We start from the raw sequence: 27648 nt of genomic DNA on the forward strand, positions 1-27648 counted from the left end.
GATTAGTAACAAACGCGAAATAGAACCGTTAAGGCTTGCGTAATGGGCTTCGTATAGAGCTTCACAGAAAATGTAATTTTTCTTGATTACTCCCAATGAAACAGCGGATACTATGTGCTGGTGGTGCGAGAAGGGGCGAGCATCGACGAGCCGCTGAAGCTTGTCAACTTCAGCAGTGCCCAGGACATGCGACAAGGATACTACGTGGCGGCTCACTTGACTCCCGACAAGCTGGCGAGAGGCTCAGTCTACTTTGTGGTTGGCGGTGGTGACGTGACAGACCACTATGAGAATCCGCCTCTCACGGACACAACGCCCTATCGCTTCGCTCTTGTCGCTGAGAGCAACTTTTCAGGGGTGAGTGCGTGATGCGTCGTTGTCAGGTATTGCTATGTATGATTGTGTCCAGAAGAAATGTTGTGAGTTTGTACTTGTGTGAGAACCTACGTCGTGCCATTCCCTAGGTCATGGCCATCATAAGCCACTCCACGATGATGAGGTGCGAAGAAATGGGTTTCAAACTATCCGGGGTCAATCAGCTTTCCTCTCAAGTAAAATGATGACTCAGGAGCTTCACCAACGCTGCGACTAAAAAGGTTTCTCATGATCAAAAGTAACAACAGCGTCGGTCAAAGTTGTTCAAACCGAATTGAAGGTCATTGTGGCCTGCGATTGTGGCTGAACCCGGAGCTGTAACTTGACAACGAGTGAGTTCGATTTAGTTGGTAATCAATGACAAATATTTCAAGCGCCAAATATTTAGGCAGCGGACAAAAAAGCCGGAGACATGCTCTCTTCATTACGGTATTTGAGTGCATGTCTTTGTCATTTACCCCCTGTCTAAATATTTGGCGCTTGAAGGTCGTATCATAGAGCTCTAAATTATAAAACCCATTGAAAAGAGTGGGTTTCGTCCCGACTCTGGGCGCGTGTTTTTCTTTCTTTCTTTCTTGCTTAATTATATTGAAAAATGTTCGCTTCACTAACCATAGTAAAAAAACAGCCTAACACCCCTATGCCTCCTTTGGCATTGTAGACTGCCGACCTATCTATCTATCTATCTATCTATCTATCTATCTATCTATCTATCTATCTATCTATCTATCTATCTCTATATATATATATATATATATATATATATATATATATATATATATATATATATATATATATATATATCTATATATATATATATATATATATATATATACAGAAAGATAGGTCAGCAGTCTACAACGCCAAAGGAGGCATAGGGGTGTGGTTAGGCTCTTTTTCTTTTTCACTGCGGTTAATTAAGTAAACATTTTTTTTAATCATACAGAAGAAAGAAAGAAAGAAAAACACGCGCCCAGAGTGGGGACCGAACCCACGCCTTTCGATTACATGTCGAATGCCTTACCAATTCGAGGGTCTCGGTTCTGCGAGGGTCTCGGTTCTGGCAGCCTTGATGCCTAGGTAGCATAAGAGGGCTTCCCGCCAGTAACCCGCTCATGACAGGCTGTAGACGTTCGAGTCACGCCCCGGGGGTTAAAAAGAAGGTCCCCTTCTCCCCGTGTAGTCAGAGTGGCGCTGGCTACCACCTCAAGCGTCAGATACACTTCTAGTAAATATAAATAGCCCAGAAAGTGAAGGAGAACACAGTCGCCCAGATTGCCGAATTGGTAAGGCATTCGACATGTAATCGAAAGGCGTGGGTTCGGTCCCCACTCTGGGCGCGTGTTTTTCTTTCTTTCTTTCTTCTGTATGATTAAAAAAAATGTTTACTTAATTAACCGCAGTGAAAAAGAAAAAGAGCCTAACCACACCCCTATGCCTCCTTTGGCGTTGTAGACTGCTGACCTATCTTTCTGTATTTCCTCAACGAGTCCCTCATTTCCTTACTATATATATATATATATATATATATATATATATATATATATATATATATATATATATATATATATATATATATATATATATCAAAAGGACAAACATAATGTGTATATGATTTGGAAACGTGCTCGGTTGTCTGAAAAAGAAGGCAGTGCATAACACACTACTACTACAACATGATTCCTTGGCTTCATTTCACAGAACGTGGTGTACGGGTATCGCCTTACTTCTCCGGTTGTAGGTGAGTGAATACGCCAGCTTGAAGAAGCACACACTTTTTAAAAGTAGAGAAACAATGCTAATATGTCCATGCTTTGTGATGAGTCTGTCTGAACGTCTTTCGCAGTGAACACTAGCGACAACACAGAGGTTGGTGGTGCCATCTTTGGAGGTGTAGTAGTCGTTCTGATTGTTATCACCCTGGCTGGCTTGTTAACATATTCTCCTCACGGGTGAGTGCCCAGCACTTTGTTACTAAAGTTTTTAGCCTCTTGTATGCACTATCACGATTTTAGCAATTTTACAGCTTATCATATAGAAAAAAAACCATCTGACAAGTATGTTTATGGATCTTTTTGTTGTCCAAGATGCAAATGCCATTTAAGCGGGCTTGTTGAAAAAAGTGATACATTAAGCGCGGCGTCATCCTAGAGTGTATCGACAACGCGACACAAAAACTAGATGCTGCTTTCGATGAACCGTGCATCACATTTTATATGTATAAACTCGTTGCCACACATCATGGCATATTTAAATTACCCCTTAAGAACTATAATCTCTGTAATACAACTCCTCTTCATTCCAGCAAAAAGGAAGCTGTAAACGACGGGTCGAATGCTCCCACATTTAAAAGCTTGAAAGTGAACCTACCAAAGATTTTTCATTGTAAGTACTTGTTTCAAGTGTTGCTATGGTCTGTCTTTCCCTTGATTGAAACAAACACGTGCCATTGCAGATGCATCACTGTAGAACAGCACCGTGTAAAAATTGTCATACGAAGCAATCATACACTTAAAATAGTAACTACAGAAACAAGATACGTGAAAACTAGTTTCTAATAAGCCTAGAGCTTAGGTTAAGCCAGTTCAGTAGCAGCCAATTTACACGATACAGGAAAACGTACCTCGTCCAGGTTGTGATCAAAGTTTTGTAAAACGAAAAAAAAACATAATTACAACCTAGTATTGATGCAACGTACTTTGATCTGGTTTCTTACAGCGATAATGTCTGGATGTATCTGATAAGCTCTCCAATAACACTTTATTCAACACTATGCTACATGCAGAACAAAATGTTTGCTGGTTTTCAGAAAAGTGCATCGATTTTAGCGTCTTCCGGGAGAATATGGTGCAGTGTGTGGTAAAATTGCGTTTACCAAACTAGTTCTACATCACACAGAGGCCCTCTGCAGGTTACGGGAGAACCCTGGTTTTTCTGTTAACGCAATTTCTGAAGCACAAATTAAATTTGGAGTTCGGGCAGTGGTTTCGGATACCCAACGAAAATAATCAAATTATTTTCTACAATAGCAGCTTCAACAAATTTCTGGGTGATATTTATGCAGCTATAAAATTCTGCATCCTCTCCAGTGGTGACTGAGTGCAACTTTGCCCTTTGCGGTTGTATTTCCGTGCATTAAAACTTACCTTTGTTGTACTTACCCTAAGCAACATTATAAGATCCGTTTAAAAAATGCGCATATAAAGAAACCTTATTCGGTTGGGTCTGTACCTGAAAATAATTGCTATACTAAAAGATTGCATATAAATGGAAGCGTTCCTTTTCACTCAGTGTCTTTTCTTATTTTGGTATTAGTGCTGACTGCAATTGTCGCTTCGGGTCTTTTTTTAAATTTTGATGCTGAACGTTTTCCTAAATATTTTATTCTTAAAATCCCAACGTAGCTGTTTAGGTTTAATTAGCTGTGCCCCGCATTTCAAGGACTTATAGGTTGCTTACGTCATGAAGTATTTTTAGGACATTTTATGTGGCGTATTTTGTACATTTTCCTTTCAGTGCTGTCTTTTATGACACCTTGTAACGGTTCCTATGGTTCATTTTAGCTTTTTCTCAAGCTCAGTATTATGAAGAAATCCAGATAAATAGATTTCTCAAAACACGCAGCTTTGATCGCGTTTCAAGAACCCATAAATATTATTTGACTGCAGCATAGTTCTGCCGAATACAAAAAATCTTTTGCTCAGTTTTCAATCATGCCTATACCGCAACCAAACTTTACCGAGTACTTAAAGTTCGATTGTAGAGTTCCCCGCACACCGTAAAACGAATTCCTCTTCAGAACTCTACACATAGGTTTTTACGGTAATCAGTATACAAATATATATAAGTACTAACTCACAACTTTTTATACAGGTAGCTTAGTGCAGCGACCCGCCGCGGTGGCTCAGTGGCTAAGGCGTTGCGCTGCTGAGCACGAGGTCGCGGGTTCGATTCCCGACCGCGGCGGCCGCTTTTCTGATGGAGGCGAAAAGCAAAAACGCCCGTGTGTACGAGATTTCGGCGCACGATAAAGATCCCCAGGTGGTCAAAATTAATCCGGAGCCCTCCACTACGGCGCGCCTCATCGCCTGCGTTGCGTCGGCGCGTTAAACCCCAGAATCAATCAATCAGCTTAGTGCAGCGCACGTACTGTATGTTTTCATAGGTAAACTGACAAGAAACCAATTTGATTCATTTGTCAGCGAAAGAAATACTTTAATAATACTACAAATTCGATATTACGATTCAACCACAACTCTTTGTTCAGGTAGCCTAGGGCAGCATACCTACTCAATGTGTTCCTGGATAAACTGACAAGAAATCAATTTTCTTCATTTTTCAGTCATGGAAACCAGCCTTACGCGTTCATCTAGTGCACTTTCCGTGGAGAGCAGCGAATATGTAGACATGGCTTCGATTCCCAACCTATGGCTCCCATCCGTGCCAGTGAACGTAAAGCGCCTTGAACAACACGTAATGCAGGGGCAGACAGAAGGCTTTCTCCAAGAAGAATTCATGGTCAGTACGGTCTTCACCACGGTCGTTTTTATAATGATTGCACTGTACCTTGTCCGGAGTTTAAAAACCTGACCGAGTCTAATAAGATGTAGAACTTTGCAAAATACGGTCACACTTAAGTTTTCTTGTAGCTTAGTACGTTAAAGCCTCCCGTATTGTCATTGAATAACTATCCTTCTCATGGGTACATGTTGTACCTACAGCTGGTAAGGATGAAGAACTCTTCCTGCTATACAATATTCTTTACCTGTTTCATTGACATCATGCAATGGTTCCTAAGATTTTTAACCAAAGTATATTGTTAAACATCGTGCGCACTCTTTTCAGGTGTTCTAGATTTTAAGGCCCCGCATATTCCAATTGAGCATTGTTACGGCTGCCTGTGGGTAAATGGTCGCTACGGCGTTCTATCCTGCTTTTGTAAAGCAAGAGTACAAGCATTACAGAAGCCTTTACAAGTAATCTCACAAGGAAACTTGTTGAATCATTAGGATTGTCCTTAGAAATCGGCACTCTTTTAAACGGCTTCAGCTGTTTCAAAATTTCACCCACGTGTGGTTTTTTGTTTCCTTTGTGGCCCCTTATCTTCAAACTTAGCAGTGCTAAGACAACTGCAGAACGAGCCCTTCTGCGTAGGTTTTAGCCAGGTTTTTTTTAAAGCATGGGTTGAAAAGCTACGAAAGTCTTTCGCTGTTTTTAAGCCTTTTAAAAGCTACGAAAATCTTACTGTTTTTAGCTATTTAAAAACCACTTAACACCAGTGCGTTACAACGCCTCGTGAGTGCCTTCCCGCAAAATAGCATCACCCTCTGCGCAAAGCCCCGCACGATCTGAAGAATATTGGCGCTCGCACCTAGAAATCTTAATCTATACTGTCATAATCCCCGAGAAATGTTGGTATGTAGATGACATCGTTTCTACAATCTGAATCAATTCACTCGTCGGGGCGCACAGGTACTGCTCTAAAAACAACACTTGGCCACAAGCAGGCTTAGCAACAAACTTCCTTTGTTTGCAATCTGTGAAAGTGTACTATCTAGTTAAATTAAAGCCAAAGCAACCTTACAGTTCTGTTTTTGTTAACAAATAACGCACCCCAGCAATGAAATCCGATGTCTGCCCTAGGGAATTTCGTTTGCAAGCTTAAATATCAGATGATTCATAGGGGAACCACTAAGGTAATCGAAACATCCGTCGATCCGTGATTTATTGCAAAGAACTTCTTGGAAGCGTCAGTATGCTGCGTTAACAGTGCTCTAAGTTTTTCTTTGCAGATGCAGTTAGGGGGCGTTGCGATCAGAGCCAATCTTATGAGTGATGCGATAATTTTCCCCAACCACAACTTTTAAACTTCTCCAATTAATAATCGCGCACCCAAAACATTCCTTTTTCAATTCCTGCAATATAGCGGTTCAAGAGTCCGACTGAGAAATCCGTATTTTTATTCACACTAATTTATGGTTTGTACCTAGCTGCCTCATGGCGCGATATTTCGTAACTGTGGCTGCGATATTTATCGTACGCCCACGACCATCAACACTTTTCTATGGTTTGAAGCTATATTAATCACCAGTGTCAATGGATATAAAGCTTCGCGTAACTTAGCTTTATTCTTAAGGTAAATAATATCGCCTCTCAAAACAACAAACTATAAACTTTGGAATTTTTTTGGCGCCTAATTCTTATTTACAAGCAATAAAACTCCACGCCTGAGTTTTTTCTTGATTTTCCCTTTTGGCATTATCAGGACCGGCATGTACGCGCTGTCAACTGCCCTTAAAATCAGAAAACTAGTATAATATTTATATCCGAAATAGCACTTCTCACTCTATGCCATAACGACACTTTATTATCGGACAAAAAAATGGAAAAATATTTACAATAAACAATAGCACACCAGACAACCTAACACGTGCTAGAAGACCTGTAGCTCGGCGATCACTTGACGTTGGTTTTGTGGTTTGAGTTCACCGTATTCTTCATCACTGCTGTACGTGGGGAACTCCTGCAGTCGCACAAGAAGTGGGCGTTCCCTTCGGCTAAAGCTGTCCCCTTCCAGCCAAACAAAAGCTGGAGAATTGTTATCTATTGCAGCAACACTACGACCAATGGTTGCTCAAAACGCGAAATTGTCTGTACTCATTACTGTAGTGTTGAAGCGCTGGCGGCACTGGCGTAGCTAGAGGCATTTGGGAGAGGGGTTATACTACGCCCGTGAAAACATTACAAAAGATCCTGTGCGCACAAACAATATCCTTTTTCTGTGTTCTTTTTACATTTAAATTTAGATACGAAGTGTTTAAACTATGGACCAAAAAAAGACCGAAATGGCGGGGGATGCCCCACTTATAATATTGTTACGTGGCAGCAGGACACAGGAAATAAGCCATAGAAGATGCGAGTGATGTATTTACACTATTTACACCATGTCGACCATGAGGGAGCCCGCGCAGCTGGGTCTTCTTCTTCATCAGAGGCTGGGACGATAGCTCTCGTCGTCTTCTTCCCGTGACACATCCCCCTCGTCGAAAGCGACCGTCCGGTCGAGGCCTTAGTAAATGTACAGATGCGGAGACGATGCGCGATGAGAGGAAAAAGGGCGTCCTCGCCGCCACGGATGAGGATGATTCGTCGTGGTGAGCACTGGCCCTGAAACAGCAATGTGCGCCGACGCAGTGGAGCAACGTCCAAAGGCCTCGGATTGGCTCGGGAGTTAAGGGCAGGAGAATGGTGTCGTCTTCTGAGCAGGTCGCGGCTGGTCACGTCATTTGGTCTCGGCAAGTCACAGGCTGTGGACACGGGGCTGGGGAATGGTGCGTCCATAGCTCACCGGGGCTGGGGCGGGCCGGCGCGATCCAAGACCGTTTGAGCGATGTGCAGCAGCTGAGACGAAGCCAAGCGCTGGGGCCAGGATGGTGATGATCTCCGCAGCCTACACCAAAACTTGTTACGTGGCAGCAGGACACAGGAAATAAGCCATGGAAGATGCGAGTGATGTATTTACACTATTTACACCATGTCGGCCATGAGGGAGCCCGCGCAGCTGGGTCTTCTTCTTCATCATAGGCTGGGACGATAGCTCTCATCGTCTTCTTGCCGTGACAATATTTCGGGGGGAGGAGGGTGTTTGGCACTGAACAGCCACACCCCACCCCCTCGCCACCCTGGCTACGCCTTTTGCTGGTGGTATTTGTTGGTTGTTTTCCTTGACCGCACTAATTGAGTTTTTTTCAGTGTAGCACGACTTTCACATAACCTTAGGTGTGCACTTTAGTTTTATTTCAAATCATTGTGAAAGCTGCGGGTAATAACATGTGCCCATGCAAACACATCTCTTTGTCTATGTCAGCATCATTCACAGTCTAAAAAGATTACTTCGAACGAAGCAAAATGGCTCGTTACATCACTGCTACCGGCGCTCACTGTGTTAAATTTACCTATTGGCATCACCCAATGTCTTGTGTGATATGTTTTAACAAATTATCGTTTCGGTGTGTACTGTGAGTCGTTGTTGGCGGATTTGTGTTAGTTGTGCATTTTTTGTTAAGCGCCCCTTTATAATTTCAGTCTATGCCCAAAGGACAACGGCATTCCTGGAACGTCGCCACGGAACTACAAAACAAACCGAAGAATCGTGAAGAGTATGTGCTTCCATGTAAGGTCGCCTTTATGTATCCTATTGCTATTGGTTGCATAGAGCATTAAAACAGCTTTGTTTTTGTTGTGGCCTGTCCTCACTTTAAATAAATCTGTAGTGTAATTGTTTTGGCCTACGACTTTGGTTAACGTAAAGAAAGAAAGACGTTCACACCTATCAGCTCCAAGGTGAAAAAGGCTCCTCCCGCACAGTAAAATCATCACTTATTTAAAACAGAGCAATGACAGCATATGGCTTTATTTCATGTTTTCTAGTTTTATAACGCAGCTTGTCAGGACATCACTTCAGTAAATTTTACTTCAAACTTCCTTGGTGAAGGTGACCTTTGTACAGAAAAAATGTTTATGTAAAAATTATTCTAAATACATTATGTTTATTGAATAAATTGTATTTATCAACTATTTCGTTGAGAACTGGAGTCATCCACTGAGCATCAAGTTCTGCATAATGGATTCGAGCACCGAATAGCAATTGAGGTGTTTCAAGTGTGAGCTCTGTAAATGACATTTATGCAGCGCTTACTTCTAGTGTGCGATAAAGTGCCATTTACTGAAGGTTTTATGTGGCTTCTACCGATCACACCTATCGTGCCTGTTAAAACCCTGTGTTTTACTTGCCGAGGCCATGTCAAACAGTAGGGTGCCTGGGCATTGACTGAGCAACAATAGAAATAGTTATTTGTATTCGTGACATCATTGTACAGCTGCTCCTATACACTTTTTGTGCGGGCAAAGAAACGTTCTTGGGTTGAATACCTACCAACCCCGGTGGCTCAGTGCCTAAGGCGTTGTGCTGCCGAACCCAGGGACGCGGGTTCTATCTCAAACACGACGGACTAAAACGCTTGCGTGCGTCGATTTGGGCACACATTAAATATCCCCAAGTGGTCAACATTAATCCGAAACCCTTAACTACATAGCGCCTCGTAGCCAATATGTAGCTTCTACGTGATAGACCCCTAAGATATAAAATAAATTACGGATGCATACCACGATGACACACCAAAAACGTTTCCTTCTGTAATTTACAGATGACCACTCAAGAGTGATACTGGCTCCATTGTCAGCAGGTGTCGGCACCGACTACATCAACGCGAGTTACGTGCAGGTGAGCGCTCGTCCCTGGTCGTAAAAAATTCACAAACTCCATAACTTATCAAGAGTCCAGAATTCGTAAAACGTGCATCCAACCAGATTCGTTGAATCACGCTGCATTGCTAAGCCAGTGCTGCACATCTTTGGATGTGCGTGGCACACACATGCCATCCACAAACGGTTGACAAAGCATACTGCGCATGCGGCAACTAGACACCGAAAAAGAAATAACGCGACATTTTGCCGGATGTTACGTCATGGCTTCAGAAAGGTGGCTGCTGTGGTACGCTTTTCTCGTGGCGCTTTTCGTCGTAAATTTTGTCTAGGGTTGCAGCGGTGACCATGGGTTTTGTGTGTAGGTGTTTGGTTTGCGAATCTGATGAGGGCTTTTCCCAAGAACTTCTGGAGAATACTTACGGTGGTGTGCAACGTATGGTTGGAACGCCGCGTTTGTGCGGCCGCTTTGGTTTGCGAGAGTGATGAGTGCGCTCTCGACGAACTGCTGCACTGCGCTGCGCTGCCGCTTGGCATTTCTTCGCCTACGTGCAAGTCCGCGTGGGCCTTCGACGTCAAATTGCGCTGCTATTCGGGTCAGGTTAGCGAACTGCGAACGGTCGTTCGAATGAAACCCATGTCGCATGCCACAGCACATGGTCGTTGACGCAGAAATAATAAGACACGACGGTTGCTACCTAGAAACGTGAATCCTGCGCCTCACTTTGGTTCGTCCAACCTTGTGTCTTGTGCTCACTGCATGCTATCATAACCTCCTGAACATTACATTCATGAGGCCATGGTCTCGTTAAATCATTGCAGCGAGATCTTGGCGTGCTGGAATAAAAAAATCAATTATAGTTTCGTTGCATTCCTGACTGGTTGCTAATTTGCTCTTTTCTGGGCACAGAATTCGCCTCTTCCGGGAGATGCCCCTTTAAAGGTAGAAAGCTCACCAAAAAATGCTCTCCGCTGGCTTAAATTTAGTGCCTACTGTGTAGTCCGAACGTGTGCGTAGTGTGTAATCCGGCACCGTCCTAACGTACTAGGCGCAATTTAGGAGGCCACACACACGCGGCATTCGAATCATGTTCCACATCGCCGGAAGCACGCTCCCGAAGTTGATCAGGAGCGCCCCCTTCACAGTCGCAAACCAAACACCTACGCACAAAGCCCGCGGTCACCACTGCAACCACAGAGAATAACAACCTCTAGAAGCCCAGCAGAGAAACCGGACCAAAACAGCCTGCTTTCTAAACCATGACGTCACATCCGAGGGAAAAAATAGCCGCTTTGTTTGTTTTTTTGATGCTTAGTTGGCGCATGCGCATTAGGGCTCCTCCACCTTTCCTGAACGTCACGTGTGGTAGGCGGCTTTTATCTCCAGGACGCGAGGTTCTATGGCGGCTAATACGAACTTAATTATTCGTTCCGTTTTTGTGTATGCAAAATAAGACAGGGTATAACTTGCTAATACTGCCTCTTTACTGCGCTGTGGACCATAGATCTTTTTACATCATTATTTAGCGTACGTTCAAAAAATTTACGAGCAGACTTTCAAAGCCAAACGGCAATGCGCCATTAATATATGCTACAGGAACAACTGCAGTAGCATCAAATTGAGTTTAAATGTGGCTTTTTTTTCTTAGCAATACATTCTTATATTTGATGCTCACTCAATCCTAGTATGACAAGTAATTTTTCGCGGACAGCGTACCCTGGTAAAGCATGCTCACATATTGTTAACCACCTGCCAACGTAAGCTTGATATGTCTTCAGAAGCGAAAAAACAATATCGGCGGGTAAAATTGTTCACGAGGCACTTTTCATAGAAAAAAATATTACTTTAAATCAAATGAACAAACCTGGAATAGACATTTTAGCATATAGATATGAAGTTATTTAATTAAGAAATGTTTGTACGCTTTCTTTAGTTCACCACTGAGGATCACTTTTAAATTCACTGTCCTTTTTATGTAGGTCTCAACTAAACTTTATACCTTTTTTGTCCGTTTGATGCCATGGATCATCCAGCAATCACTCAGCACTTGCATATATTTCTAACGCCTCACAATATGCGCGGTCTGTATCCGCTGCACACAATATTGTCTGGACTGTTTTTAATGCTTTTATCAGAAACAAATTACAAAAAAGAAGTAACTATTTATGTCGGCCCTTCTCCCTTTGGATTGCCTGTGAAAATGTGAAATTCTTTATCTCGCTCCCATTTCAACTTTCGCTTGCAGGGGTACAAGTTTCCGCGGAAGTACATTGCCACCCAAGGTAACAATTACTGACCGCAAAGATCTCCATACTCTTGCACTTGTCTTTGTTTTTGATATTTAGTTTGATGAAGGGCCCCTAAGAAAAGGAAAAAAAACATGACGGGTGGGGATATCCAATATCATCAAATGCGGGCGCAACAAAAATTTGCCGGTACACTTCAGTCTGCCACGTGCCTTGAAGCCGAAAGCCTGGAAGATCTTCTTGGCATCTTTTTTATAGCTTTTGCAATTGTTCAATAGTATTTTTATCCTTTATCCTTGCGGTTCGCTGTAACTCGCTGCGTCCTTCTTCGACCAGTTTCTTTTCTTCTACATCGTGTCTCTTTGTTGAATTTCGTTCTTGCGACTTATGGCGCGAAAAATCTGAGTAAGCTGACGGGCGCACGTCACCGCTCAAGGGCACAGGGTAGGGCGAAATTTGAAAAAAAGACGTGACTGTTTTCATCGCAGTTATAGAAGCTCACATCCTTACATATTCATAATCTGACATATCATATATAGGCTGTATTTCTGGCTTAAAAACAGTCTTTCCGTAGGCAAGTAGTAAATGACCACGTTCCATTTTAGAATGTGCTCAGTGTTTATTAACAATTTTTTCATCAGGATACTCCAAGCTCCACATCATAACGCTAGCTTGGAACGAGCTGTATTAAGAAATCGTTTGTCAGACTTTGCATAGTTGATTTTTCAGGCAAGGCAATCCACAGACGCTGTGCACGTTTTTTTCCACATTTGGGCTTCGGAGCCCCGCTCCAATAAACGTCTTTGTTGGCCTGCACACTGTCACGATTCTTTCATTCAATGGTAGTAACATTCCTATGTTAATATGCATTTTGAAATCATTTGGATAGAACGCTGGGCGCAACACCACCATAAGTGGCTGGAAGAGGGTGACCACAATCAAAGATAGTTTGCGAACAGAGCTGCATGACAGTTCTCAAAATAGGCAACGCAGGGAAGACGACAGGCTGAAAAGCAAAAAAAATGGTTTCGACAGTGATTACGAGGCTTGCGCCAAATTAATAAATGACTCAATTGCTGCTTGCGGCAAAAAGGCATTGTTTTACACCCCTTTCTGAATCTCAAAGCAAGGTTTTGTAACACACAGGTTATTTCGCATATCTTTTAAGATAACCAGCTGATATTTTTTGTGTGTTACCTACATTTATTGTTACATCTACTGTTCCAGAATGGGAAATATGCCCGCCGCAGGTTTGCTGTTAGGTTATTTTGAACATGCAGAGAGAGCCAATATTTAGGTAGATGCGGAAAAAATACATAAAGATTTTTTTTCGCGGGATCTTAAAAATACTGGTACAGTTAAAACAGCCTACAATTTGCAATAAAATTATGTATGCATTATGCAGATACGTTTCACAGATGCCGAGAGAAATATACCTCAATATGGCCAAAAATGCATGCATAGGGCTTACCCTGTGCGCTTAATAGCATCAAGGGACTGCGCAACCGTTATGCAGCTGTTCTACACACGTCTCGTCATGTCCTGGTGTAGTGCGTCTTGTAGTGTCGGGAACATTTTGCTCCCAGCCCATAGTATTGTGAAACCGGCACATTAAACATCCGGCTCCTGTTTCCTGGCCAATCCCCTAAGAGATACTGGGCCACCAAGATATGCAGAAAAAACAACTTTTGTTGTGCCGCTGGCAACTCAAAAAAATAAAATTCAAACAATAAAAATCAAGCAGAGGACGTGTACAAAAACACAAAAGTATACTGTACGAGCGCTCGTTCAGTCTAGTTGTGTTTCTTTGTCCATGCCCCTGGCGCCGTTATAATTTTTTGAAAAACATGAACTAGCGTGTCCAACAAAGAATTTTATTACGCTGCAAATTTGATGCAGTTACACACTTCGACTGCATTTAGGCCATTCTCCAGAGGGCTGTCCTCCTTCTGCTTGATTAATAATGTATTATACAAGAAAAATTGACTCCAAACGGCAGAAGCAACTTGCTTATAGTTCCAACTCCCCTGCGAGAAGACGTTTTGCAGGCCTGCCACGACGAACCCCCGGCCGGTCAATTGGGCTACACTCAAACATTAGCAAGGGTCCAACAAAGCTATTACTGTAGTTCTCTTTCGTATACATTCACTTTTTTATTTCATGGTAATATCCAGCCTTCCATGCACAAAAAACATCCGGTGTTAGCATACTGACAGGGCAGCCAGCTGATAGTGCAGACTCTGGTTTAAATTCCACCAGGAGCCGTTGGGCAGGTTTTGTGTGCTTTGTGTCCGCTTCATAGTTAGGGTTACCAACCGTGCCGGGTGCGACGGAACTGCCCCTACTTTTCATACAACGTCCCGAGTCCCACGCCGTCCCGGTCGAGACAACTATATGTCCTAAATTTGTTCCTAACCGTCCATTTAGATCATTTTGCGAGATCCCACACACACTAAGTCGCGTCACGCTACGGAACACGAAGTTAGCACGCCCCTGTCCAGGCAGAGCTCCAGGTGAAGCTGAACTGCCGCAAGTGCGGCAACAGCAAGAGTAAGTGTTGCGAGCAGCATGTAGCCAGCTGAAGTAAAACTTCGAAAGGCCGAAACAATAAAGAAATAATACACTGTCTGGAAGATATCGCAAAAAAGAAAATTGATTATGTTGCATTCCTGTGTTAGTGTACGCTATCTCCCCCAACCCGTCTCGACTTCCTTCATTGAAGAGTAGGTACCCCTTGTTCTAGTGTCCGTTTTGAGCGAGCCCTCACTGGTGTAAAGCGAGCAACCTGATGTGACCACGCGAGGCACGGCGAAGCTACTGCGTTGAACTACGGCTTCCCGGAGCCGACGATCCTGGAAATTCTGACATGGACGTACCAGTCATCGCCTGGTTCTTGGCTCGCCGAATGAACAGGGGGCCAACAAGCAATGTTAGCCTATAAGAAATGCCCATTCGAAATTCCACCGGCATTGTCGTCTCCCGAAGAGGACTCTGTGGTTGCTGTGCGACGAGCTGCGAGACGAAGTTGGCCGGTGGCCGCGCGCGCACAGCGTCGATGACCAAGCGACATGAGGATTTTGTTTCTTCGGTAACAGCGGCCTTCCGTCAGAGATCCGTAGCGAAAATACGATATCGCTGTCAAGGCCTTCCATGAGCCGTTGCATCCATGCCGTCGCCATTGCAAAACGAAATAAACCATTGCTTGCTAGCCTTATACCTGCCGTCAGACGACCGAAATTACACAAGCGCTCGGCTTGACATTTATAAGCATTTATTGGTACTTCACCAATAGACATAGTGCTACCTTTACGATCATAGACATGACGCGAAGCAGACACTAGTTGAGAAACGAAAATACTGACCTCTTGCAGATGTTACTAGGAGACTACCACAGAGATGCCGACACCGTAACGAACCAATCCCGTAATCGTGCCACAAGGGCGTTGACGCTGAAATACGTAACAGGGGGTATTACATTGATACACGTCATTATCACCGGCGTAAATATTGCGGCACAAGCACAAAAAACTTGGGCAAGCGTAGCATTGTTTACAGCTGGCTGCAGCTGCCATCTTTCGACATTCGTCCCCTTGCAAAAAAAACTTTCAACTTCGTCATAGAAACAATGTTATGTACAGGTTTTAAAAATCTGTCCAAATAACACATAAAATATAGTTTAAAATAGGTTTTATTTTTTGACATTTGTTTGCAAAAAACAGTGGCGCAAAAGTCAACCCTGAGCAGCCCACAACCGGACGCACGCAACGATGAAGCGGATGCGAAACACACGTTTTCGAAACGGACAAACTCCACAGTACTGCTGCGGAATACGTTCGTATTTATTATTAAATAAGCATTTTTATCGGTGGCAAAAAGTCGTGACCGGACACTACATACAACCAACACAATGGTTTTTGCAGAATAGTCCTTTTGAGTCTTTGACATGTAAAAAATAAGTATTTTGGTAGGATATAAATCAAGTTGAGCATAACAACAAAAATTCTGAAAACATAGAGTTCTCTAGGCATCAAGTTCTAAGGACTACTGGGTAGTGAACAATGCAGTGTTGGGTGCAAACATTATTGGGGATAATAGCCAGTACAATCTATTAGCAAGTGCACATCTAGTTATTGTAATAAGCTACCTGCATAGGCAATGAGAAAACATTCCTTGAAAATTTTTGCCGGTCAATGAATGTTGCTTAGTGATGTCTGGAAATTTGAAATTTCAAAACTGTAAAAACGTTACGAAAAACGTCACTATATTTGAAACCAGTTTGAGGCCGCTTGTATGTTAATATGCCGATACCCAAATGAGATCATTGTATTATGATGTATATTTTTTCACTTTACAGCTATGCGCATTGCATGTTGGTGTTGAGAAAAACAGGCGACCTCAGTTTGTGCGTTTTGAATGGTTCTAGATTTTTCCAGATGGTAGTATATTGCGAAGGGCATACTTGCAGAGATAAAAAGACGCGAAGGGAAAATAGCAGTGAGGTTGATCAATCTCTACGTCTAATTTTATCAATCGTCCTACCGAGCTTCCCGCTCACTCCACCGTAATATTCAGCGATAATGCTAATACTGAAAAGCAGGGAACTATGGTTATGCCTGAAATGCGGACACATATTTCCGACAATTTCGCAATAATGCCATCGCATTCAATATATTATAACAGTGCGCGTACGTGGTCTCGTAATTTTTAATTTTATTCTTAGGAATCTCGTTTATTGTTTTTTTGGCTTAGTTATAACACCTCGCATTGCTTTTTAGCAATACTATTAAGGAGAAGGTTACAGCGACGAGGTCCAACTTCTGATTCACATAGCCCGCTTCACATGCGGGAGAGCTGCTTTATTCTGAAAGTGGGCTATTTCTCGAGTCCATGATAGAACGGATTCCAAGTCTACATAAGCAAGCAGAAGTTCTGTGTGTTTGGGGTGTGAGCAACACGATTGTTGGTCATTTTAGTGTTCGGTAATAACATAGGCATTGCTTTTGCTTAAAAAAGTATTTGCGCCAGACTTGCCTTGACATTTGTTAGTAGTACATAAGTGTAGGGTTCGTTAGGCAGCTTGTGATACGCGAGCTACGACCGACATTCTCTTCTCTATCTCTTGATAAATGCGATATTTCAAAAATACCAGCCGAAGGCCAGAGCCAAACATCAGGGTAATTTTGGTATACCACTGATGCAGCAAACGTTTCTAGTTTTTGTTGCTTTAAAAAAGTCGAGTGAACGTACTTGAGCGATAAATGCAAAGGACACGAGGAAATCTAGCATACTGGCATATCCGCCTAACCCATGGAGTAGCACATGGAGCAAAGGGCTCTGTGTTAACACTCAGCCGAGCGAGTGATTTATATCATAGTGGGCCTCTACAATTTTAAAAAAGCACTTCTAAGTGGTCGATACAGGAGTCATCTTGATGTGTCAGTCGGGCTTATTCGGCAAGCAGAAGCGAGGCACTGCGTAAGAAATGTCAGAGGAGTGAGTGATTGCTGCATACCGACAGAGACGTTACCTCATACAAGCAGCGTAAACTGATAAAGAAATTGACATGGCATAAATAAATGCGAATAAATGTTTGTTTTACATTAAAATTATTACTTTTTTCGCAAGTATTTCAACAATGCTGCATTATATTTTCTGCTTCCAGGTCCGAAGGAGTCCACAATTGCAGACTTTTGGCACATGGTTTGGCAGGAAGGTTCCTGGAAGGTGGTAATGCTTACCAACCTGACTGAACAAGAAGTGGTGGGTTTATGACTTTTATCTCCTTTACTAACTGAAACTAATCTGCCATTGGAAATTTGTAGTATTTGCCGAAACTTCTTACAGCCATAACTAAATGCAGTGTAGAACAATGTCAAGTTCGGTAACATAAATAAGGTGTATGGAAAAAAACATCGTTCGTTCCTCCTCAGAAGTACACTATTTCTCTTATCTGTTGCGCCAGGTTTTTCGCGAAAATGGCGAGTGAAATCTTTTCGCAGCTACTCACTCATTATTTCTACAACGCTCCAATGGCAGGGTGCAGTCAGTGGCTTATGTTTTGCTTGGCTTTCACTTCTATTGGCGATATGACAGTATAAATTTGTAAGACTCATCGAAACAAAAGGGACCCTGTTGGCTATACGCATAAACCAGAGTTTGCGCAAAAACAAAGTATGGTCTCAGCAGAGAGGATACCGTTAAACAGGTAGCACTGATGTGTCATCTCTCTGTCGGTGTTTGGTTCAACATTAAACATTACTTTAGTTTTTTAGAAATAAACAAATCAAAAGCGGCTATATTGGGGTACTGTTTTCTACCGATATTTTGATACCTTTAGCACTACTTTGAAAAGTTTCAGGAGGGAGTCCAACAGAAACAGTGGCTGTCCATTACGGTTCGGATGTACTTTTAAAGTTTGACATCTATACTATTGACTGTCGCCATAAGAGTACGCAGGCTTCACTAGCAAAACCAAGTTTCCCGCTCGCTCTGTTCCCCCACTGATTCCTGTTCACCCACAGTTCTTATATGTTTGCTTGAGAGACGTTTTTATAAGCTTTGAAAACTGCCTTAGAAAACGAGTTCATATGTGGGCTCTCCAGGAAGGGATGGTATTGGACACCGCTGTCACATATGCTATCGCCATAAACCGTATCGTTTGTGTTGTAGCATGGAGCTGGATAACGCATATTCCCACTTCTCGGGCGTCGGAGCTTGGATATTTCCTATACATGGGTTGTCTTGACAGGCCCATATCGTTCAATATTTGCCTCCAACATTGTATAATATTGACATCTGGCTGCACAAGCTGTATAGAGTGCTTCACCCAGAATGAAATTATTTTGAATACTTGATTTTTTTATTTTTTTGCTTATTTGAGCTTCAGTTGGTACATCGTTCTTTTCTACAGCATGAGAAGGTATACTGGCATGCCTTATATTTCAAATATATCGTGTCTGTCTCCAAATGGAGGTGCGCTATGTATGGCGCACGTATTCTTCTATTCACCTTGCATGCCACGTTTCCAGGGGATAATAGATGATGAAATTTACCATGTAGCTTTCGAGAAGACAAAACTTTGTGGCACATGGGCACGCCACTTCTGGGGGTATTATAAAGATTTCACTATTTCTGTGTGTCTCTACCTCGAATTCGTCTTTTTCTCAGCGAGAATAGCAGCCTGTTTTGCATTGGAAAGTGGGTTTTCATAATCAATGTGATCGGGATCCCACCCGTTATTGCAGAGGGGCACATAGGCTGCCGAAAAACCAAAATCGGTATTTCGTATTTCCGGTTACCACCGCTTCGAGGGTGCCCGTTGGAAAGAATAAGGATTCATCTCCGCCAACAGGGTGTGTTAAATTGAAGGGTTGCTGCGAGATTTCGTATTATTAAGCTTCATAACTCACTAGTGAGTAGGGCGTGGCCGCCTGGTGCGGGGGTTTTGCCGGACGCAGCCTACAGAGCAAGACAGAGCCTTATATCCAAAAATACAACGAAGAGAGTGTTTTTGGTAGTTCGAAACGAGGCTTAGTGCATGCACAAATACAGAGATATGCGAGAGGCAATTCTAAATAATACAGACACAAGCGTCGGGTTAAAAAGTACGATCTAGGAGATTTAACAAATCAATTCTACAATCTATAGAAGTTAGCAAAAAGATATAGAAATTGATGGTTATGCACGGCACTAAATTTTTTCATTATTCGTCGGCCGTGCTGGGATGCACCGGTGTCAAGGCGTGAGCGTATCAGCTTCAAGGAATGCTTCTGCAGCCACTTGCCCTCGGTTAACAGCACGCCAATTCAGGAACCCGTGAGCACAAATTAGCCATTTCCAAAGCCGGAACGCAGGAGCAAAATTTTGTCATTTCCAACGCTCTTGGGTAATGTCGATGCAGGATGACGTATGACAAAATCTTCCTTCGAAATACGACATTTCAAAAAGACTGGTTGTCTCGACTAAACGCGAGTATTTGTAGATGAGTTTACAGTACAAATGCCACTACCAAATGAAGTGTTCGTACGTCACGAGGACGGCATGGCGGGATTGTTGGTGATGCATGTTAAAAGGTTTGCCAGCGCACGCAGACGAGGACCAAAAAAAAACAGCAGGACAAAGCACTTTGTCCTGTCGTTCTTGCGTTTGTTCTCTTCTGCGCACGTAATCTTCGTAGCTGTTTGACTGTGTGTCTTCCTGCTTTGCACTTTTTAGTACCTTCCCACCTTTTTGTGCAGTAAGAGTCACTGAATGCTTTGAAGCATTTAAGTACTGTGCTACACTGAACGGTTGCAGAAGATATCAAAAAATAACGCCGCATGTATAACATTTCCTGTAGCCTGAGCAGAAAATGGCGAAACAGGATTTTTTGTTGCTCTTTCCTTCCCTCTTCCATTCGCTAGCCTTTCCGTACGCTACTTCCCCTTGTTGGGAACGTTGCCCAGCGCGATTTTGCGGAAACTGTACAAAACTACTTACAGGGTTTGTGCAGCCTTCGAAAAATGGTGGTCCTCACCGTTGTCTTAGGGCCCCAGGACTCGCAGTTTCTCCGCAGATCCTAGATTTGGAGCTCTCCTGCGGACACGCCTCTGGCGTCCCTTTTGCTACAATTGGAAGGCGGCTGACTCGTCAGGCTCACTTATACCTGTGGCATTATCATAACGTTCCAAGTTTGGCGGTGACGGGAAGCGGAGGCCTCGTCATATATTTTGTTGCGGCACCTCGTCAAATAAAAGTAGTGAGCCCGTGATTCGACACTAATTAATACAGGACTGTTTTTGTTATTTGTTTAGTTTCGCGGGTGGTCAAATGTTACTGACAGTTAAGTCCGCATTCGCTAAGTTTCCTCCGGGCATAGAAACAAAACGCGCAATATATACAAGCTCTATTCGCAGTTCACAATAGTAGAACCACGAGAAAATTTGGTTGCGTCTTTGTTATTCTGCTCTTCCTGCAATTACATGCAGTGGCAAAACCTTCACACTGGGTAAAGAAGGTCATCCGCCTGTCGACTAGCCTCAACAGGTGTAATTAGAGCGGGGTATTTTATATGCCCTAATTCCCGACGCCCGTACTGAAGAAGGCATCGGCCCAATTTTTTCGAAAATTTCTGTATTTTGCAGCATAAACGCAAGTTTTAGGCGTGTGCGAAAGCATAGGCCCGCTAGAAAAAAAAACAAAAAAGTAGAACGCTTGGTTGTTGGAAAAGAAAGTCAAACGCAAAATATTAGCTGGGGAAAGTTTTAATATTCTAACATCTCCCTCCTTACAATCGCCTGAGAAGGCGTAGCTTTACAGGATACGCAATGACTTGCCTTAAGAGGACGAGAGCGAGGGAGACCTTTAAATGCTTGAGCAGAACTCAAACTCAAGCTTAAGATACCCTACTGGGTATCCCCTGCACACCCCGGTCTTAAGCACCTAATTTGGCGCTGTCCAAATTTTGCGCGGCTTCATAAGGCTTGTCAGTATTTATGGCGATTTTCAAATAGCAGCGATGATTGTCTTTTTCTCACACTATGTTAGCCGGGAGAAAATCATGGAGCAAATTACAGTATATGCGTTATCCTCAGGACAGTTTTCCAGGCGAAATAGTAATTGGATATTATTCTTTTGTCCGTTAAAAAAGTAATGCTAAAATATTATCCGTGTATCTGCTTACTTTGCTGCAAATGTCTTCGAAAGAGGATAGCCTCCGGTACAGACAGACCAAAATGACCTCGCGTTTTCTGGACATGTGTTCGCGTCTCGACGTGGCACTTCATGACTAGTGTCATGGTGGCTGAAGTGTGTCAAACGGACACTTTTCACGTCACCTGCCTGGTGCTCATCGTGTGGCCTTCGGTTGCTCCTCGCTTCGCGGCTTTTCGGTAGACGCGAGGCACGTTGCTCGGAAGCGCATGGGCATGAGTGAGATGACGGGAGTCGACACGACGGCACTTTTCTGCTGCAATGTCCTCCTCAGCTCGAACATACTTCCAGAATTCTAGCGTCACAGCTGGCGGCAGCTGGCAGTAAGTCTATGAAAAACGAAGGTCCGCATCCAGGGCTACCGCCAGGTGACGCCACGTAGGTGTGTTTCGGGGCTGTAGTATTTTAACACGGCATTGTTTCATGACGAGACATACCAAGGTTTCACTGACGTTATATCGTCACGGAAATGATGCCAGGACAACGAACACAGGCGAAACGCCAGAAAAAAACATTTCATTGAGTAGAATGATGCTGCCGTCTAGGAGAGGTGATGCGAACTAGTGCATCATTGCTTTAACGAGCGCCAACAGTTGGCGTAAGCTGTGTCGTAGCGACGCCGATGAGCGAATGGCGCGAACGTTACTGATTTGGTGCGAACAGAAACAGAACACTTTCGGGCGTTCACCGTTCAAGCTACGAACTCTACTACTCGCGTTCCACAAGCTGAACTCGTCGCAACGAAGTTGTCTAGTGTACACGCCATGGAACAGGAGCGAAGTGGTCGCACGTTTCCCGAACTGACCCGCTAGCAGGACGTCGCTCGCCAGGTGTAGCCACAACACAGCCGCCTACCCGCAAATGATGCTCCTTTCACTGCATGTTTCACTGGAAATTTCACTTTCGTGTTTTACCGATTCCTGTGACAAAGAAATCAACCACAGTTTCTTGACAAACATCAAGCATTCTTGCGTTTTTTTAATAAAGAAACTGCAAATATCACCCAGTTCTTGATGTTTGCAGCAGATATGCATCATGTTTTGTTTGTTGCTCAACAATGTTAGCAAGTTTGGACATTGCAACCAGATTTAAATGTTTAGAAATGGCTTTCGTATATAAATGTCTTTTTCAGCATCTGCGTTAACTTTCGCCGGGCGGCTGAATCGAGGGACCGAAAAACAAAGATAAACCATAATATCCTGTAGCTAGTTGCTTAAGACTATTGTCTTGAACAGTTATTATTCCCGAAAAATGTAAGGAAACACCAATACCGTCAATCACTGTGCACCGCTTTCATTGGATATGTTGGTTATTTCCGGCATTTTAGCTCTATTTATGGTGCAGCTTAAACAATGAAAAAGATTGCAGATTGCTTCGCCTTACTTTGCCCAATGTGGAATTTGTTGTGATTTTTTGTTTATTTGCAGACAATGTGTGCGCAGTACTGGCCAGAGACTTCGCAGAAGTACGGCAATTTTACTGTCACCTTGATGAAGACGGAAACGCGAGTGGACTTTGTCGTACGAGATTTCGAGCTCGCCTTGGTAATTACACCCTGTAGTACTCGCGAGTGCGTTAACGATACATTTTAATGGAGGGCATGCAACCTATTTACCTGCAGCCTCCACCTATTGTACTAAAGCAGAAAAAAATGCAATGAAGCTTCAGTTACTAGTGCGACAATAGTTGGTGCACATAGGCAAGTGCAATTCAATCAAAGAAGATAGGATTTACGCAGAGGACAGGGAAGTGTTTTCACATGCAAAGTACCAAACAAATATTCTGAGAACCAGTATTCAACACAACAAAAATATTAAATTGCCAGGGGCATTGTCCTAATTCAATACGTTGATCTATGCGTGACACCTATCAACTGGCGGCGCTGTGATAAAAAGCAATGTTAATTTATTTCTCCATAATTTTCCGCATACCTCATCCAAGACATTGTGTTCACTACCATATATATCCAGGTTCAGAACGTTATGGTCATTTGTAACTTCTTTGCTGCATAGCGTTCTTTACCAACTGCTCCCAGAGCCAGGACCGTGTAACGCGCTGCATTTTCACAAAAAAGTGCACATTTGGCGTTAGTGACATCTTCAATCGTTAAAATGGTGTAAATATAAATAATTCGTCGAATTAGGTTTGAAGAGCCAAAAACAAAATTAAAAAAAAATTTCACAAAAATATTCTGATAAAATTCAAATTATGCATATTAGACATCTGCCCCCAAAATACAAGAATAACAACAAAGTCTGCAGAACTACTCAAAATACCAAAACAAATGCGAAAATGACAAAACGTGTAACTCCGTTCACTTTCAGAAAATGCATATTGGGTGAGAGTACCACCTGTAACCGTTATAATAGCCGAAATGGAGATGGTTGGTCAAACAGAATATTGAAAAACTCAAAAATAGAAAAAAGATAAAAAGACCAATTCACTCAAAATATAACTGACAAAATAAAAAATGTGCAACTTATACATCTCCCCAAAAACAGAAGAATAAACGAAAGAAAGGTACGCAAAAGAACGCTGAAAATACCTATAAAAATAACACAACACTCTCCAGTGCGCCTTGCTTCTTCGCAAAAATTGCATAATTAGAACAGTAAGGGCACTTCATCGCTATAATGGTACATATTTAAAGCGTCGGTGAGCGAAACAAAACATCACATAAGAACAAAACAATCCAACGTCTTTCCCTGCCCATACCCATTTTAGCCTGTAGAGAACTCACTCTCTAGACAAGCGGCATAAAAGTGCTACGCATTAGCGGATAATTATCTCAATTTATGCAGATTTTTTCCCTGCTGTAATTAATTAAACCGTACCTTGGATAACAAAAATGCAGCCATAATAGGCGTGTTATTTGAAACGAGTTAGCGAGGCATATGTACACCCACTACAAGAATTAAGTGGTTTAACTTCGCTACTACACACGTAAGTGCAGCCAACAACGCAAACTTGGGACATTCCTGCACTAGACATACTATACGACACAAAAAGATTGCCATCCATTTTTTAAAAAAAAGTTGAGACAAGCGCGAAAGGTAAGAGTGCGTCCAAACTTCCCGGGACGTGCGTCCAATCAATCGATAAACCTTCATATCTGAAATCGATAAGGGAGACCGAACCCAAGTGACGACTTTTCACGCATCACGAAAACGCATCTATGAACGATCTGCATGTGTACCCATACGTGGTTTATACGATGAACACCGCCTGTGTAAAGATTGCCTAACGCGTCGCTCGCTTCCCAATTAGAGCGGTAGGGACGCTTGTTCAGGTACTCATCCGGTATGTGGCACGCGCCGGCGGACGTCCCGCCTTACGTCACTGCTCGCGAATCGCGAACACTGCACCCACTTCTACAGCGTGTGTCTGTCAGCTTGCCTCTAAAGCGTCGGAGCGCCGCCTGCGGAACGCTATTGAAGCTGTCAACTATTTTGCATAGTTTCCGAGAAGCGGCGCTGGCTTGCGGACATGAAAGTACGTACGAAGGCTACGGCGAGGGAAAGGGTAGCATAGAGCAGCAGGAGAGTGGCTGTTTGGCCATTTTTCGCACACGCGTTAGGCAAGGTATATGCAGGCGGCGTTGATAATATAAAAGGAAACTATTGCACTCATTCTTCATCACCGATGCGTGTATTGCCCTATCTAGAACCATTTCTTCATCGCGATTTTCATGTAACCGTTTAAACACAATGTCAGCCCGGTTGTAGGTACGTGCCGTGTGACCGCAGATCTTATCGGAGCCTTTTCGTCGACCAATCGGTGTATTGTAAAAGGAATACTAGTTTGTTGACATGATACCTTCGGTGCCATTAAGAAAGTTTTCGCTTTAAAGTTGGATCTGCGCTGTGGCACTCGGCAGTGCAGTAAGCCATTGTTAGGTTGCTTGATTCTACAAGCAGACCTTAAAACGTTTTTAACACATTGTACTTCAAGAAAGTTTCGTATTTGAATGCATGGATCGGTCCATGCAGAGCATTCTGATGGAGCTCTATGATGGAACGGGCTTTGACAGTATCACATCTCAAAGTCTAAATATTAGTGGCATTAAAGTCTATACGCGCTTAAAAACACTAATATCCATATAGTGGTTTAGTCTTAGTCGGACTTTTGTCGCGTCTGCCAGATGCACGTCCTTCAGGATATCCTTCACTGCATCATTACCCCATTTCTCAATAACAAATGTCAAACATATGGAAGCACGTAGGGTTCCTTAGTGCGCGTTGTTAGTTTGCCTCTTATTTGTAATGATTCTCTTGCTTGTGTTGCTTTATGTTTTTCCTGTACGCTGCCCAAATCTTGAACTTGTCGTATTGTACTTAACATTGGAGGGGGGTAGGGCAGCTAGTAACGCTGCCCGTACAGCTTTTTCTCCCTAATGCTCCGTCATCCCGAAGGTTGGAACATTAAAGAATTATTATTAACGTAGCTGTGGGGAGCTGTATATCCTTTATTCACAAGGTCATGACGATTTGTTTACTGACACAACAAGCAACAGCAGATTTTTGGTATTAACTTTCGATTCTTTCCCACCAGGGCGGCGAGACTCGAAGAGTGCTTCAGTTTCATTTTACCACGTGGCCGGACCATGGAGTTCCCCGGTACCCAGATGCTTTGCGCCTTTTTCTGAAAAGAATACGGGATCCCCTACCTGAGGACTACCATCCTGTAATCGTCCATTGCAGGTACCAAAGCGCCATTTAAAACAACACTCCATCATTTGTATAAAGCAAGATAATATTGCATATTCGTCCGTATGTCACAATTTTATTTACCCGAACAATAGTTAGCAGCGCTTAAATCCCGATTATAAGAGAAAAGTGAAAAAATAGTATTTGCTTCTTGTATGTATTCTTCAAGATAAGCGATGACGCTAATTTTAATAACCCTTGTTATACCTGCGCTATGTTTGGTCCAATACATCAGCTACGTCTCAACAAATGAAACCGCATGATATACACATGGAGTGCCGAATTACAAGTACCATTCTGCACAGTCATTTGCCATAATTTTTAAGCAATATTTAAAGTGAAAATAGCAGCAATCTTTTAAAACTATGGTACAGCGGCGACTCCTTTACAAAAAACATAAGCCCACTAACTCCTTGAAGTTGACGGCCAGCGAGTAAGACGGAAAACAAATTTTATACAAACGTAGGAACCCGAGGTGACGATAGGTTTTTTTTTCTGCTACATAAGTGGCCACCCTGGAGCAATGCCTGCTTTCACCCCAGCCCACTTCCGTACATTGATTGATTTATCGATTGATTGAATAACTATTTAATTATTATTGAAAGTACAGTTACTGGTGATTTCATTGATTGATTGAATGAATACTTAAATAAATATTTATTTATTAATTGGTTGATTGAATGAAATATTGATTGATTGATTTATCGATCGATTGGTTGATTGCTTGATTGATTGATTGATTGATTGATTGATTGATTGATTGATTGATTGATTGATTGATTGATTGATTGATTGATTGATTGATTTAACGCGCCGAAGTAACGCAGGCAGTGCGCCGAAATCTCGTACACAGGCGCGTTTTTGCTTTTCGCCTCCATCAGAAGAGCCGCCGCCGCGGCCGGGAATCGAACCCGCGACTTCGTGCTCACCAGCACAGCGCCTTGGCCTATGAGTCACATTGGCGGGTCTGCGGCTGTACAGCTGCGAAAATTTAGCGGTGCTGCAACACCAGTGTGGCGGTGCTACTGACGCCTGCAGAGCCGGAACAGTTAGTTTCGGCCGGTGCGGACACCATGTCTGGCAACGGCGGACGCGTCTGAGAAGGCAATCGAACACACACACCAATCCACCGCGCCGAGGAATGCCTGAGGCTTCCAAGTAGCTTGGGGCGTCGGGATAGTGCGATAGCGCGACGACTGCTATTCCCCCCCTTCCTGGTGGAGCTGGAGGAAACTGTGCAAGCAAGTTTTTATTGACCCAGGGCTGTTCAGGCAGACCAAAAACGTACGGAACATAGGCGTAAACAGCCTTGCTCTAAAACTATAAAACTGGTGTGTTAGAAGCTGAGCGTCAAGGCTTTAAACCA

At 43.1% G+C, this 27648-nt stretch overlaps 1 protein-coding gene across 1 annotated transcript in view; it reads left to right on the forward strand.

Moving 5' to 3' along the window:
* Positions 1 to 27648, forward strand: part of LOC144162560 (receptor-type tyrosine-protein phosphatase T-like) — a 73713-nt gene continuing 46065 nt past the window's right edge. Inside the window, exons 1-11 of the mRNA XM_077693150.1 lie at positions 1 to 357; positions 2077 to 2116; positions 2222 to 2327; positions 2681 to 2760; positions 4718 to 4893; positions 8461 to 8548; positions 9582 to 9658; positions 11886 to 11922; positions 17549 to 17646; positions 23004 to 23120; positions 26128 to 26276. Of these exons, the coding sequence (XP_077549276.1) occupies positions 187 to 357; positions 2077 to 2116; positions 2222 to 2327; positions 2681 to 2760; positions 4718 to 4893; positions 8461 to 8548; positions 9582 to 9658; positions 11886 to 11922; positions 17549 to 17646; positions 23004 to 23120; positions 26128 to 26276 (1139 nt within the window). The 5' untranslated portion in view covers positions 1 to 186. The remainder of the gene's footprint in view (positions 358 to 2076; positions 2117 to 2221; positions 2328 to 2680; positions 2761 to 4717; positions 4894 to 8460; positions 8549 to 9581; positions 9659 to 11885; positions 11923 to 17548; positions 17647 to 23003; positions 23121 to 26127; positions 26277 to 27648) is intronic.

The sequence above is a fragment of the Haemaphysalis longicornis genome, unplaced genomic scaffold (assembly GCF_048455015.1).
Source record: "Haemaphysalis longicornis isolate Haplotype H1 unplaced genomic scaffold, Haemaphysalis longicornis Haplotype H1 scaffold_12, whole genome shotgun sequence".
NCBI lineage: Eukaryota > Metazoa > Arthropoda > Arachnida > Ixodida > Ixodidae > Haemaphysalis > Haemaphysalis longicornis.